The sequence below is a fragment of the Kwoniella botswanensis genome, chromosome 1, assembly GCF_036426115.1.
Source record: "Kwoniella botswanensis chromosome 1, complete sequence".
Taxonomy (NCBI): domain Eukaryota; kingdom Fungi; phylum Basidiomycota; class Tremellomycetes; order Tremellales; family Cryptococcaceae; genus Kwoniella; species Kwoniella botswanensis.
The window spans coordinates 14,255,595-14,271,059 of record NC_088599.1 but is presented as its reverse complement, the minus strand read 5'-3'; the positions used below and the strand labels follow the sequence as shown (position 1 = coordinate 14,271,059).

Sequence of the window (15,465 nt, the reverse complement as noted above, 5' to 3'; positions counted from 1 at the left end):
AGCGATCCGTCAGAGTAGTCCTGCAGGTTATGATATGTGATCAAGGACAGTCCGAAATCGAGAGAAGGATAAGAGAGCGAATCTGGATCACAAAATGGCCGAACAAAGATCAACATCATCTAGTAACATACCCTTATCTTACACGTCATCACTTTTAACACCATTCAAACAGAGCGAGATCCTTGAGCATCAATCATCGTACTTCATTCCTATCCTTCTCACCCATCTGTATCGTAGCTGCTAAGTAGAGTAACCTTACTATATGATCCTAGCGAATCAACGATGTCCGACGATCGCAACCGGATATGACACACCAGCCACCCTTCGACCTCCCTCAGATAGGATCCCCATCCTTCACCCCTCTACTCCTCCGCTATGTCCTCGCTCATCCTTCCCTAGATGGTTGGCCCATCAACCCATCCTTGTTCTCTGTGATTATACTAGCGATGATAGTGAGGAAAGGAGGTGTGGTGGTCGATACCAATAAGAGGGATGTAGACGTTCTCGTTAATGCCGTACATCATGTAAGCTCATCAACCAGTACCTGATATGACAGGCGCTAAATCTGAGTGTGGATGGGATTGGACAGATGATTAGGTTGATATTTGATTTAAGAGTATATCATTTATCGCTTGATGAACACTCTGGATTGGAAGATGTGGTAAATCACTTATCCCATCAAACGTCCCAGCCGAACAGGACAATGCTAGATCGTGGATATGATAATGAAAGGCAGCCGGGTAGGCAAATAGACAATGAGGATGCAGACGAGATGGAAGTTCTTGTGATAACTGGGTTGGAGAGTGCCCGTAGTCCAGTGAAAGTGAAGCTGGCAGGTATCATGACTAAGAAACGTATAAGAGTACCTTCAAGTCAGAAGAATGACGAGGATGTGACAGGAGACGGATTAGAAAGAAAGTCCGATCCGCTCATTATCTGGGTACGGGAGGAAGGGAAGGAAGTACCGTCTTGGATGGTCAGTCGATCGTTCATCACCGACCGGCATATTAGTACTTCAGCTGACTTTATGTGCCTTGTTGTTTTGTACAGATCGATCATTTCATGCTGGGACTCAATATCGATTCGGACGACATTGAACCACCTCCATCTGATCTGGACTATCCTCCGAGTGGAGAAGGTATACTACCTAATACTGTGAGTCCAATCTTCCACACCGAATTCCCATATACTGACGATATATATTCGTCTAGTATATCAACCAGCTCGCATCTTTACTACCTTATGTACACATCCACGCCCCGCTAAAGATACACATGAGCAACCTCCTTTCTGCCGTTTCCTCCCATCCGGGATTACGAACCGCCATGACTGGGAGGTCAACAAGGTGTTTTGGGGAATATGTTAAAGCCCATCGACTATTGAGTGGATCATTCACTGTACCATACGCGTTCTTCGAATCCTCATCGACCCAAAATGGATACGAGGAAAAGTCTTTGAAAGGAACAGGTCTTGGAGGCGGGATAGGTGGAGTGGATACTTGGGCTGAGATGGCGGGTGAAGAACCTTCCCTTTCCAAGTTTGTCAGTGAGACTGAAGGAGTTGTAGATGATGTATATTGTACGCCGGCTAATGTTGAGGGTGTATGGAAGGTATTTGTGGGGCATCGATGTAGGAGCAGAGAAGAGAGGGAGGAAGTTATGTATCTGATCAAAGGATCTGCTGTGGATGGGAATGCAGATGAAACGAAGAAGAAGAAGGGTGGAAAGAGGAGAGGGGTGGACAGGATATTAGATGAGATTCTGAGGACTGTTTAATAAACTTAGAGCAATGATAGAGAAGGTTTGTTGATTTGTATATAAATCAGATATCTTGTTGTAGTTGTATGTCTTTATTGTCGTATCACATCGTGGCATACCATGTTACCCAAAATGCATTATCCCATTATGTACTACACCAACCACCCTTTGCATTCCGCTCTCCCACCTTGTCCGCCAGCTTCAGGCCACTGGACCAAGAACTTATCCACGAATGGTCTGACCAACTTCCCACTTAGGGATAATGATCTGACCCGAGCGAAGGATTCGATATAGATGATTTTAGTGTATTTCAGGCCGAGGATCTGTCACAGACGAGATATCAGTTTATCAATTACATTCGCAGTATGCATGTGTAGAGTCAGATATGGATTTGTATGATGCGGTGTGATACCGATGATAAAAATGGAAGAGTCCACTCACCCGCCGTATGTAAGACACCAAAACCAACACCACACAGGTCCCTGGACCATTTATCAACAATACTTCTGCATAAGGTTCCCTCGGATCAATCAACAGCGGTAGGAGGAATATATGCCATAATGATACGATGAGTGTTTTACTAGCTGATATGAGAGTTGATAAGAGAGGTTCAGAGACTTTACGTGCTCTAGGAAGAGGTAAGAGGGTGTATGACTGTTTGATGATATTCAATTGGATCAGCTTCCTTTTTATAACACGAGAAGATTTCAAACGACAAAGCTGACATCTTGGTCCTTCGTATCTCCTTTCTTACTTTCCAACTCGCTTATAGCCCGAAGGGAGATCTCATCGTTATGACAATAAATATATTTACGAGGTGAATATCGATCGAATGGGAGAGTCGAGAGTAATGATTTCATTTCACTCGTATGACCACCTACATGATCGGTCTATCAGCGGACTCTGTTGAGCTATATAAAGGGGAGTGAGAAATATTACTAAGGACTTACCTGATCCTAGGAAGATGGCTGTTGAACATTTCGAAGACGGATTTCGTTTTGGTGATTTTGAAGATGGAGATGGGATGACTTGATAAATCCTGATTATTAGTAAGATTATACACCCTGCCAGGGCTATCAAGGGATATATGAACCCCATCGTCGGCCTACTTGCTAGTTTGGTGAGTGAGGAATGTTGACAAAGTCACTCGCTCGCTATCAATGTTACCTTGCTCATCATCAAAACAACTCTGCACGTGGACGTTACGGTTGAGCATGACGTCATCACTTTCACCTACGTCCAGTGCAACGTCAAGAGAACGATTGTTCAGATGAGATTCAAAGCATCAATGGACACCCTTAACATATGATCACAGACATACATAAGGGACTGCTTGCATATCCGAGCAAGTCGTTAAATGGGTAAATCCACCGAAGACTCGACGAGAACGATATCACCCGCGAGCAGCGATCGAGTGTCCCTTGTCATTGAACCAGACGTACCATTATCGAGACCCCGTCCATCTCCATCATCTGTCGCAGACTCCGTCCAATTGTGAATCGTTATCCGAAAGGAGTTCAGCATAAGGTCGACGAATACGAAGCCAGATCTTAGACTGGCGGGCTACCATGGCAGTGATATTGAGGAGTAATACCGATCTGGTGTATTTGCCTGATCATGGGTTCGTAGGAGAGGAAGGAGGTAAGTGGCCAAGCGATCAAGTCTATTTCACCAAGATACACCGGAGATTTCTTGTTCTCTGAGTCTGTTCCGAGATAGATATCTGCTAGATATAAATCCTTAAACTAACCATTAATCACTTGGCCCTTTCAGCCCTCCGTATATTACCTCAGATAACCCGACATATTCACCGTCTCGACATCTCTCACAACCTCCTCGGCTCCTCCGGCACCCTAACGCTATTCAAGGGTCTCTCCACCTTGCGCTTACGCCATTCTTCCCCCGAGTTAGGCCTGGGCATGTGGGGTCTGAAAGAGGTTAATCTGGGTAACAACAGTTTAGATGATATTGCTTTTGATGGTGTACTAGCTTACGCAAAGAAGGACGTATGGTTGAAGAGAGTTTTGGTTCATGGTAATGAAATTACCTTAGATGAAAAGAACGTGGATAGTATTGTGAATTCTCTGAACGGTAGTCATATAACTTCTTTGTCACTCGTTAATAACACTTCGATATCCCCTAAAGGTTTAGTGAGGCTTATCGGATTATTAGATTCGACCGAACTGAAACAACTTTTATTATCTGCTTGTAATCTATCTTCTGAAGATGGATTGATAGAAACCATAGTGGACTATTTGGCATCAAATAGATCAAGAAATTTAGAAAGTTTAGAATTGAATGGGAACCATCTTGGTGGAAGTGGAGTGACGAAAATTGTTGATTGTATTGAATTGAGTAATTGGACGGTAACGACTGCGGGATTATTGGCGAATCATAGTTTATCGGATCAACTGGTTCCAATCGACGATAACAGTAATGGCCACGATGGGAACGGCGTCAATGGAGGTAATATGGTAAATAGAGCAGAAGAGAATAAAATAATGGAATATCAAGTCCATCGAAGATTACCCGAGATCCTGAATCGAAATAGGATATTAACCAAACGGATACGTCTGGCAGCCCTCAAAGCTTTAGTTCCAGCTAGGATCATACTCAATGCTATGCCTTTAACGGACGAACAGACCGCTCGTAGAGTCATCGATGATATATCTCAAGATGTATCATATAATATGGCAGGATTCAGATTGTTGGAATTACCTGAAGAAGTGATACAGCTGATTGTGAGGCATACGTCCGACGATCCGTGGGCGTTCAGTGAATCCCAATGGACAAGATTAAGGAAGGAGGTCAGTAATAGAGATAATCTGAGGAAATCTTCCGAGCTGGTTAATAGTAGATTAAGAGGGAAGTTACCAGATGAGAGGAGGGAAACGATGAGGGAGTTGAAGAATGATTGGTTAAGGAAGGGAAGATGGGATAAATGGGAGAGATGAGCGGTGGGTTCGGGGAGTAACGTATCTTGTCTGGAGTATCGCGACATCGGTCCCTCTGTTCTCGCTTGTCATAGTTGTATCTGGTCTCTAGTAGATATCTCAACAGTCATATATCATATATCCAGTCCATGCATATGTATAAGAATAGGAGTAGCTCTTGGTTCGTACAATGACAGTCACGTGACTCACCCAACACCAACCCGAGATAACCCGTCTATCTTCATCTTGTTTGGTTCCCATTTGAATCGCATCTCATCTCATCTGCATATAATCTTAAACACATCCATGTATATCAACTTCATTCCGCCATGTCCAGCACAGTAGCAGGCTCATCTGCCGATCCGTCATCTACCCGGAAGAGAGCTAGCAAGGCCTGCTCGAGGTGTAGGCGATACAGGACGAAATGTGTCCCCCTGCGACCCGATGCGGTCGGTCAACCTCCTTGTGAAGCCTGTGATACCTTGGGATTGGCTCAGGAATGGTAAGCAGTCCACATCTAAGTACATCAATATTCGGCTGACCAGTGTCTGTTGGATCTTATCTTAGTACCTTCCTACCTAGAGGCCAATCTGCCTTGGACAGGTCGGTAAGTCGACTAAACCTTCGTTTGGTTTTGCTTACACCAGCTCATCTCATATTGATTCGGATATAGCATCGTCGCAGAGCCCCCGCCCCCCGAGGACATACATCAGAATACGCATCATCCCACCATTCACGCTCTGTATCACCTCCTAACCATCATCATCGACGCGAGTCCCTACATCATTTACCTATCAGTCCCATCACCTCACCTTCCCCCTCTTCCCGACCCATCCCTGTCGCTGTCGGTGTGACCAATGCTCTTCCTCCCCCTTCAGATATTATCGAAGCCATACGGCACTACGTGGCATCATATTTCCAACTAGGCTTCCTACACAAAGCTCTATTCGTCGAACGATACACGTCCCATCCCGAATCAGTCTCGCAGTTCTTACTCTTAGCGATATGCTCAATAGCTGCTCCGTTCACACCTACCTTGGTGAATCGATATGGAGGTAAGAAGAGAGCGACGGATTTCTTTCTGGCCAAAGCGGACGAAATATTGGGTAGGGAGATGGTTCGACCAAGTTTGGAGAGAGCTCAGGCTTGTAAGTTGTCTTGTTCACCTATGCTGTAAATCGAGAATCATTATAGCTTACAGCTGGGTGTTGGAATAGTCTTGCTGCTAGGTGTCACTGAATGGGGTCAAGGAAATGGTCCGAAAGCTTGGGTAGGCGATATGTCTGTTCGATCCAGACTGCTTTACTGACTTGCTATGGCAGATGCTCATTGGAACAGCTGTGCGAAGTGAGTATCATAAAAGGATACGATCATATTGGGCCGCTAATCTATGAATAGTGGCTGGATTTCTCGGTCTGCATCGCGAATCAACATATAAACTACCCCCTAATCCCACTGCGGAGGAAGTGATAGAATCGGAAGTAGCTCGGTAAGACCATTACTCATCTCACGCATGTATAATTGTTGCATCAACTTTACTGAATCCTATTTACGGTTTGTTTATCAGACGCACATTCTGGGCAATCACATGTCATGAGAACCTCCTCGCCGGTCAATCCCGTCCTATGCAAATTTCACTCGCCGAGGTGGACGTGCTATTACCTTGTGAAGAATCAGAATTCAACTTCGGTATCCAACCTAGAAACAGAGCTTCCATCGCTGGTGCGTTAGGTACATCCTCCGATTCTTTTGATACGAATTCACAAGGGGATAAATCCTTATTTGCCTCGTTGTGAGTGAAAAGTAGCAAGAAAATCATCGATATGGTATACTGAATATAAACGATGACAGGGTCCAAGTGAAATTACTTTGGAGCTTGACAGCTCGACATGCATGTAGAGGATCAGGAAGGTTCGAAGTTGGAGTATGGAGTCCGGCGAGCCAGAGCTTATTGACAGCTCTGCAGGATTTTGAAGCTAGCTTACCTGTGAAACACCGCTTCAGCTTGACCAATTTGAGAGGAATGATGGTGGAGGGTCTTGATCTGGTGAGTCAGGATATATCCACCTTCAATAGACGTCATCTGACTGATGCTCTGTCTAGGCCTTTCTATCTATAACGCTTATTACTAGGTTATCGAATATCGTCATAAGGAGATTATATCTTCCGTAAGTTATCCCTTGCCTACAGCTTCAACCAGGGGCCAATGCTGATGCGATGGAATTCTGATAGATCAATGGCAGCTGCTATCGACCCTGATGGACCGACCGAAGCAAGTTTGGAATCCCGTCATTTCTGGCAACGTATGGCAAATGATATGATCGTGAATTCCGAGCAACTCCTCTCGCAGGTTGAGACGTTCTTTAGTATGAGGTCGGTACATCTTGGTTTCCCGCCGATTATGGTGAGTGCATTCCACCATCGAATCACATCCATCTAAGCTGAAAGTGGGGAATGGACATGAATAGGTTTTTGGTGTTTATATGTGTGGGAATGTTTGGTCGTATTTGCGGAAATGGCCGGAATGTGAGTATAACATACAGAATAATGCCATATCACCTCAGGAGACAGCAGTGGTTTATATGCTATCTCTCATATAGTATGTCTTGAGCGTGCGAACACCGCAGAAAGGTCTTATGAGAGATGTGTCGAGATACTATCTCAACTGGCAGATTGTATGTTCTCCCCCTCTTATGTACCTTTCTGTGCTACGTCGCTTACAAATTGGCATGATTGATACTCAAGCTTGGCCTCTTGCTTCAACATGGCACGTCGCATTGAAATCCGCTTCCACTCGACCGATGCGACAAGCTGGCTACACCAGAATACGCGCGGCGGTAAGGGACGAGAGGACGCTAGATGATGAAATGGCGGATATCTACGGTCATACTGCACCTTCCATCGTTGGATCATCGCCTGGCGATAGAGATACTCATGGTATACGGATGGTCAATCCACACATTTCGAATCAGACGGCCAACAGCCTTCTACCCCCTACACAAGGACAAGCGGGTGCCAACTTGCAAAATCAGAGCATGAATATCTTCAATTTCAATGAACCTCACACGGAAAATATCATCCAGCCATCCTCAACCGGCACCGGCGGGACCAATATTGGATTTGATATGACCTCGACAGCGGAAGCAGATTTCTTCATGGACACTTTCGGTGATGACCTCTCTGCATTCTTGCAGAATGCCGTACCAACAAATGAAGGGAATGATATTGATGGGATTGGTCAATTCCTCTTTGGGGATGTTGGTAATGGTGGCATGTAGCCCAATACGCTGTGAATACTTGTTTAAACTTGGATCTGATCCATACTTGCCTCCTCTGTTGTACATGTATCTCGTAATATGTTTGTATACTTGGATATTGAATGACCGGGTTCTAGCCAGTGCTTCTCACTTGACCTCGTAGATACGAATGATCTGCTACTCTTCCGATTGGACAGGAGGCAAGGTTAGATAGAGATCAAATACCAAAACATTGGTAACGTAGTTGTTCCCTGTCCTTCTTCCGCTGGATACCGGACCTAGGACTCATGAGGATCTTGAGTCACGTTGGAGATCTGCCAATGATATTGTGGGACGGCGATTGGAGGATATTGTCGGTGTGGAGGCCTATCTACGAGCGTGTTGATACAGTACGTACTCGAAAAGCGAGCGAAATTACTATTTATGGGAACTTGTCGTCTGTTTGCCAAACCCGAAGAACTGAGTTTGCCCGTTTGCCTGAAACTGCCAGATACAGCGGATAACCGGTGCATGACTGATTACTCTTATTGGTATTGAGGTCATTCAACTGAAGATATGGAATGGAGTAGAGCATGGAATGTGCGGTTGCTGTGGTCCTGCATAAAGCGAATGAATGTCGTAAAAATTCTATATGAGCTAACTGACCCTCTTTGCGAAGCATTCCTCATTTTCAATAACTCTGGGATACCGATCACCACTTAGTGAAATTCACTTAAGATGCCAGCTGAATACACGTTGACTAAAGATGCTCCTGCGCCATTACCAGGTATCGTGAGTACAACATCACACATTACGCTTGTTTCAGGAACCATCTGGTATTGATATTAACATCATGTTTGTGGATGATAGTATTCCCAAGCTGTTCGAGCGGGTAATTACGTCTATACGAGTGGTTCGGTAGGTATGACCAAAGAAGGTCAGATGGTCCCAGGTACGGTGAGTTGTATAGTCTCATAAGCTTCACTAGCCTGTAACAGGATGAAGAATTCATCATACTCATATGATTATCTTTTGAAGGTCCAAGATCGTACTCGTCAGGTTATCCAAAACCTCGAAGCTGTCCTCAAAGGTTCAGGAATGAGTTTGAAGAACGTCGTCAAAGCCAATATATATTTGTCCAACTTGTCGAAAGATTTCAATGCTGTCAATGAGGTGAGTAACACACATACCCTATATGTACTGTACTGGATGGTCAATCCAAGGGAACAGAATACTTGCTGATATATTTTTATGCTTTGTATAGGTGTACAAGGAGATGATGCCTGAGCCTAAACCCGCTCGGACCTGCGTTGGAGTCGCAGAGTTACCTGCTGGAGGGACCGACGTGGAGATTGAATTTGTAGCTTATGACGGTTAGGATCTTATGTTATACAGTCAGGTCAGACTACTTAGACCCGTCCGCATGCATATGTCATATAGAAGTAATCGGCTTTTTTCTGGATCCTCAACTCAGACGCAGAAGGATCTATGTTGTCATTTGTCTTGGGAAATTCATTAGGATAATGCACTTTCACCATCAGTATCACCGCGTAGCGGTAAAATTGAGTCACCTGAGTGAAGAATGGATTGGACTCATATTAGTGATATGGGGCCGTTGATAAATAGGATTGATGATCAGGACGAAGGAAGTGTGCATGGTATCAAAAAGTGATATCTCCTACAAAAGAAAATACTATAACCCTCTATAACCTTAGTCCGGCGAAGACAACATACCAAATAATTTCTGAAAAAAGGGATCTATACTAAGACCGACAAAGAACGAACTACTATATCTATTCTGTATTGATAAATTGATAAAACGACGGGAAGCTTCAATGTACCATTAACAACTAAATTTCATTTACTCTCACACCATTTTCGATCTTCTTCTCATAATCATCATAATTCTCTACCACTCCGGTAGTTGACTCAGCGGGATGAGATGTTTCACCATCTGGTAATACCCAATCTTCATTCACCATATCATGGAAAGGTCTCTGACAATCCTCCTGACCCGGTACCTTGAAAACCAAACATAGCACCCAGTAGGTGATCCCACCAAAGACGAAAGAAAGTTCCCAACCTAGATAGAATAATCGCATTGCTCCCTGGGAGACTGTGACTGTACCGAAAGAACCGATGAAACCGGGTAAGGGCACTACGAAACCCACGATGAAAGCTACGATACTTCGCCAATTCGTACCGAACGTGTAGAAGTATTTCGAGGTAGAAGATCCATCGTATAGGGCTCCGATGTCGAGATTACCCTTTCGAACGAGGAAATAGTCGACTAACATTATGGATACGACGGATCCTTGGAAGATTGAGTATCCACCGAGGAAATTGAGGAATGTAGGAGCAGAAGTGAGGATGTGCCTATAATGTAAAAACAATGGTTATGATCAGTCATCTATTTGCTTTTTTTTAGGAATTTAGGTAAACTTACCAAGGTGTGATGGCGAAAGCGACGATCAGGCATAGGATCTGACCTCGGATGATGTTGATGTATTTAGGTAACATACATGTGATATCGGCGGCGAAGGCTGACAGGACAGGAACATTCAGCGCTCACCATTGACATGCAAGTGGGCTGTCTGGGAGATCGTAATACTCACGGACGATATTACAAGCGATGGAAGTTCCCAAGGTGGCGAACGCAAATACCAAAGAAGCGAAGAATACACCAGCTCTACTCTTCGAGCTATATGTGTGATCCAAAATACCATTGAAGAGGTCATATGGGTTCCAGAAAGCCTCCCCCCACATATTTTGTACAGCCGCCTACATGAGATATCAGCTCTGCACAAATCATCTAGTTTCAGGTGTAGGTATCATGGTTTACTCACAGTGGTAATAACACCGAAAGCGGCGCATACGATCGCCATAGGCAGACCCAGGAGCTGACCGATGATTTGAGATCGGGGCGTTCGACTGTATCGAGCCAAATCGGGTACAGTAACGATCAAAGCGGAGTTTGAGCCCATGACTATTGCAATCCCTCTCATTCAGTTAGCTAGGGATATGAAAAGCAGCTAGGTGCGGGTGAGCTCACCGGAATTGAACTGAGAGACGATACTCCAAGCGAAGACAGCGATACTCGACTTATCAGCGGGTGTAGTGAGAACTCCAGCTGAGACACCGCCATTGGAAGTGGTGGCCCAGATGACCACTCCGAGACATGCCAAAGGCATGATAACGGATTTGACGCTGAACACTGCATAAAACGTGGTCTATCAGCTACCTATAGCTGGATAACAGAAGTCAAATCCTCACAGTAATGGATCTTAGTAGTGTGGATGAACATGAATGGCATAGTCACGAAGAAAGCAATGACAAAACCAATGAGGACTTGTCTATATACAGATTGACACCGATACAGTAGTCAGCGGCCGAGCTTGAGGTGGGCCGGGGTAAACCACTTACAAAGTTATACCTTGTGATTCAGGGATGGTATTTCGCATCCTAGCCCAAGAAGGGAAAATACATCGAAGCATGATCGAAATGAATTGGCCCTCGAAATACAATTGAACACCACCCTACTCAGATAAGTGAAAAGGTAAGCAGAGTGGTGCGGTGGAGATTTGATGATAGCGATCTTACCCAGATGATACCGAGAATTGCTCGGATAAGAACAAAGAAGTAATGTCCATACATCCCGAAGGTTGCTCTTGCCAGTACAGGGTAACCGATGTGATACCGAGATGCAGCGACACCATTCGCGACGATCACGATAGCGGATACTATGACGATCATCCTGTCAGTCAAGTATTTATTCGAAGATAGATATATAAGGTTGCTTACAGATATTGGCAAAGAGGATGACAAGTAAGGCTTCACCGATCGAAAGCTGTAGTATACCAACGCAACCTGTCGTCAGTCACATGACAGCTCATTGTCGTACATTTCACTACTTACACCTAAAGTGATCAAGGAACTTCCAAGTGACCAAGTAGAGACATTCCAGTTCTCGGACCACCAGTAAGATAGATAAGCCCATGCTGACCAAGTTCGTCTTTCGGGTGGCGAAGGTACCAAGTCCTCATTGATGAATTTCGATTTAGCACTTTCGAGCGTGATGGCTTGATGGAAGTGTTTGGGCGAGGAGAAAGCGTATTGGACCTTCTCTCGGAAGGTGTAATCGGATGGAGGAGCCATCGTATCGTGTCGTATCGTGTAGATCGAGAAGCAGTCGCAAGTCCTTTGGGTATGTCGGCTTTGAGATAAGCTATTCTGAAATGGTCAAGTTGTTCTGAGAAGGACAAGGAAAGTGGTTAGATCGACTCGATAAGGAATGTCTGTCGATCCTCCTTAATATATATGTCTGACTTTGGGATAAAACATGATACAGTATCACGAGATGTCCAGAGATACGGTACGGTGTATCAGTATCCAGTCGGGAAGACACGGTTCGTGTTCTGACTTGGAGCTGCACAGAGCATACAGACCAAGAGAAGAAGGGGAAGAGTGAGATAAGGAGATAGAAGTCGACATAAGGTGCTACTGTTGTTTTGCTATCTCCCTTGCATCAGACAAGGCGTAACACCAGAGGTTTTTCAGTTGCCCTTGACCCTCGGGGTAAACAGAGCAATTGCCCGTACGGGCTAAATCGAAGTCATGTGATTTGAGATACGCTTATTATTTTGCCTGTTCGGTATACCGCGGTCCGAATTTGGCATGACACCGATAAGCTAATGCCTACTGTACGAGCGACGAGTGAATCACGACAGCACGCTTCCAGTTGCAGATGATAGAGGCCTAGAATTGAGATACGATTCTTACCAATTGTTATTGAGATAGGATAAGAAGAAACTCTTCCTTCAATAGTTCGTTGTCGTTGAAGAAGTATATCACTGTCCTATTTACGAAGTCAAGATTGCTTCAGAACACAAGTTATTCACCATGCCTACAGCCGTAACTTCCCCTCGGAATCCTTTACACCCCTCGCTGTTACCTCGTCTCGATAAGCAGTATGAGGTGAGCGACACCACATTCCACAGCGTATGATGAGATTCTTGCTGATTATGACTAATTAGGCATTCTACAACAAGTACATGGCGAACGCCCCTATGATCCAAGAACTTCCTTGGGATCCAGCAGTCCGATCGAGTCCCGCTGTACCGGGTGGTGCTCGTGAGTAGACAGAGGCTTACTCATCGAGAGGACTCTCATGCTGATTGAGCGTATGATCAGCTGCTTTGCCTGTATCAAAGACAGAAGAGTAAGTCAGCTCCGCTTTCCACATGGTGTACAGGTGGGACCTCCCTGATGCATTGATTAAAGTATCGAGCTAGACGGATTCTCCATTCGTGTCTTCTATCCTACCGACTTACCCACATCGGGCGACGCACCAATTTTTATCTGGTACCATGGTGGAGGGATGGTCCTCGGTGGTATCAACGCTGAGAACCCATTCTGTACGAGGGTAGCCAACAGCGCAAAATGTGTGGTCGTCACTGTAGATTATAGGATGGCACCGGAGTATAAATTTCCAGTAGGCCATGAAGACGCTTGGACAGGTGAGTTTGGGTGACTCCCAGGACATGTGTAGTGGTGGCTAATGGGAAGAGATGAACAGCATTCGAATGGGTCTACAAGAATGGTAAGGAGAGACTTGGAGTGGATGTCAGTCGATTCGGTATAGGTGGTTCTAGCTCGGGTGGGAATCTTGCGGCGTTCGTCTCACAAAGAGCTGGTGTTCAAGGTATTCCTATCCAGTTTGTGAGTACGGTCATGGGATACAGTACATCATATGTGTGCTTGTGACTGTGCTGATTTGATATGGGCATAGATGGTACTAGGTGTACCTGTTTGCGATAACACTGCTAACGCCGAAACATACAAATCGTGGAATGTCAATAGACATTGTCCTGGATTACCAGATGCCAAGATGTTATGGTGTAAGTTGATCTCACTTTGTTGAACGGTTATTCACTTCTGATACAAGAGTGTTTGTGGTATAGACCGTGACCAATACATCCCCAATGCGGAAGATCTATCCAACCCTATCGCCTCTCCCCTATTCGGATCAGACGAAGCCTTCAAATCCAGCGTCAACAAAGTATTCATCGCCCTAGCCGAATTAGACCTCTTGCGAAGTGAGGGAGAAGCTTATGCCGAAAAATTGAAATCTTTCGGTAAAGAGGTAGATTGCAGGACATACCCTGGTGTACCCCATGCTGTCCAGGCGATGGATGGGGTATTGGACATGGCGAGAAAGTGGATCAAAGATATGTGTACTTATGTGGCGGTTCAGTTTGGTAGACATCCTGCTGATGTTGCTATGGAGGTGGGTCGGCTCACAGCTTCGTTGAGTCCAAGTTCAGAGGTGAGATGTGCTGATGTGTGAGAACCAATGATAGGATCTGTATCCCGACAATGTAGAAGTCGACGTACCCCAAATTGAAGGTGGTGGACCATGGCTTCGACTTAAAACACCTATGGTCCTAGGAGAAGCTCCCATCTACCGAGCGGAAGATTCGACTTTACACTATGTTGATTGTCTGAAAGAACCTGCCGAATTGCATATACTCAAGCTTGACCCGACTACAGGGGAAGCTGCAGAGTGCCAACCTCGTATAATCCAATTGGAAGAATCAGTCACAGTGCAATTCTTCCGAGAGAACAAACCTGGATATATTTGCGCTTATTTCGCTGGAGTAGCCTTTTTAGATGAGGAGACTGGAAAATTGGAGATACTTAAAGAGATTATACCTCAAGATGAAAGGAGTATAAGAAGGTTTAATGATGGTGGTGTGGATGTGATGGGTAGATTCTGGTTAGCTGAGATTGATCGTAAAGCCTTGAGTCTAGGTATGGGTAGATTACCTCAAGATTACGGTGAACCACTCGGTAGATTGTGGAGATACGACCCAGATGGATCATTGCACTTGATGGAGAAAGGATTGGTATGTGGCAATGGATTAGCTTGGAGTCCTGATAATAAGACTAGTGAGTGGTTTTACGCCATGAGGCTGAGCACTTGAGGGCCAATTTAGACTGATTTGATATGTACTCGTAGTGTACCTGAACGATTCTGCTGCAGGATTGGTATTCGCCTACGATTTCGATATTCCCACTGGGTTACTATCCAACAAACGACTATTTATTGATCGAAGGGACCTCGGAGGTGAACCGGACGGTATGGTCGTATCTGTTGAAGGGGATTTGTACATCGCCATGTGGGCCAGCTCGAGGGTTATGGTTTATTCACCAGAAGGTAAACATCTGAAAGACATCAAATTCACAGCTAGGAATATGGCTTGTACCTCCTGGGGTGGACCTCATTACGATACACTCTATATCGCTTCTGCAACGGACAAGAGACCGAATAAGAATCCAGAGGATGATGGAGGTCATTTGTTCAAATATCATGTGGGCGTTCAAGGTTTACTTAAATATAAGTTTAAGGGTTAAATATATAGGTTTTAGATAGGTTAGCATCTGATGTTTTTGGTATTAGTGTTATGCATTGCTTCTTTGATTCGTCTCATCGTCGTCTTACTGGTTAAAACCCTGTCATGAATGATTGTAACGGACAAA

The 15,465-nt window shown here is 44.9% G+C and overlaps 7 protein-coding genes across 7 annotated transcripts; 5 read left to right on the top strand and 2 right to left on the bottom strand.

Annotated features, from left to right (window-relative positions):
* Positions 1-305: 305 nt before the first annotated feature.
* On the top strand, positions 306-1,775 carry L199_005390 (uncharacterized protein; the record flags this gene model as incomplete). The annotated part of the gene is made up of 4 exons (XM_064891101.1): positions 306-524; positions 590-976; positions 1,051-1,155; positions 1,212-1,775. The coding sequence occupies 4 exons, from the start codon at positions 306-308 to the stop codon at positions 1,773-1,775; spliced, it is 1,275 nt and encodes a 424-aa protein (XP_064747173.1).
* Positions 1,776-1,909: 134 nt separating this feature from the next.
* L199_005389 (uncharacterized protein) lies at positions 1,910-2,855 on the bottom strand (the record flags this gene model as incomplete). Its single annotated transcript, XM_064891100.1, has 4 exons — positions 1,910-2,080; positions 2,199-2,411; positions 2,483-2,634; positions 2,708-2,855. The coding sequence occupies 4 exons, from the start codon at positions 2,853-2,855 to the stop codon at positions 1,910-1,912; spliced, it is 684 nt and encodes a 227-aa protein (XP_064747172.1).
* A 470-nt stretch (positions 2,856-3,325) lies between these two features.
* Positions 3,326-4,711, top strand: L199_005388 (uncharacterized protein; the record flags this gene model as incomplete). Its single annotated transcript, XM_064891099.1, has 2 exons — positions 3,326-3,398; positions 3,531-4,711. 2 exons carry the CDS (start codon positions 3,326-3,328, stop codon positions 4,709-4,711), a joined length of 1,254 nt encoding a protein of 417 aa, XP_064747171.1.
* Positions 4,712-5,019: 308 nt separating this feature from the next.
* Positions 5,020-7,968, top strand: L199_005387 (uncharacterized protein; the record flags this gene model as incomplete). The annotated part of the gene is made up of 13 exons (XM_064891098.1): positions 5,020-5,192; positions 5,258-5,297; positions 5,364-5,838; positions 5,908-5,960; positions 6,013-6,037; positions 6,089-6,179; positions 6,258-6,482; positions 6,542-6,737; positions 6,794-6,858; positions 6,923-7,094; positions 7,159-7,216; positions 7,291-7,365; positions 7,436-7,968. The coding sequence occupies 13 exons, from the start codon at positions 5,020-5,022 to the stop codon at positions 7,966-7,968; spliced, it is 2,181 nt and encodes a 726-aa protein (XP_064747170.1).
* A 696-nt stretch (positions 7,969-8,664) lies between these two features.
* On the top strand, positions 8,665-9,304 carry L199_005386 (uncharacterized protein; the record flags this gene model as incomplete). Its single annotated transcript, XM_064891097.1, has 4 exons — positions 8,665-8,718; positions 8,797-8,883; positions 8,965-9,099; positions 9,191-9,304. 4 exons carry the CDS (start codon positions 8,665-8,667, stop codon positions 9,302-9,304), a joined length of 390 nt encoding a protein of 129 aa, XP_064747169.1.
* A 472-nt stretch (positions 9,305-9,776) lies between these two features.
* L199_005385 (uncharacterized protein) lies at positions 9,777-12,081 on the bottom strand (the record flags this gene model as incomplete). Its single annotated transcript, XM_064891096.1, has 10 exons — positions 9,777-10,302; positions 10,373-10,469; positions 10,542-10,707; positions 10,773-10,912; positions 10,979-11,140; positions 11,200-11,279; positions 11,350-11,462; positions 11,527-11,666; positions 11,728-11,773; positions 11,842-12,081. 10 exons carry the CDS (start codon positions 12,079-12,081, stop codon positions 9,777-9,779), a joined length of 1,710 nt encoding a protein of 569 aa, XP_064747168.1.
* A 744-nt stretch (positions 12,082-12,825) lies between these two features.
* L199_005384 (uncharacterized protein) lies at positions 12,826-15,339 on the top strand (the record flags this gene model as incomplete). The annotated part of the gene is made up of 9 exons (XM_064891095.1): positions 12,826-12,900; positions 12,960-13,056; positions 13,117-13,144; positions 13,207-13,442; positions 13,502-13,644; positions 13,715-13,823; positions 13,887-14,212; positions 14,286-14,874; positions 14,945-15,339. The coding sequence occupies 9 exons, from the start codon at positions 12,826-12,828 to the stop codon at positions 15,337-15,339; spliced, it is 1,998 nt and encodes a 665-aa protein (XP_064747167.1).
* Between the last annotated feature and the right edge of the window lie 126 nt (positions 15,340-15,465).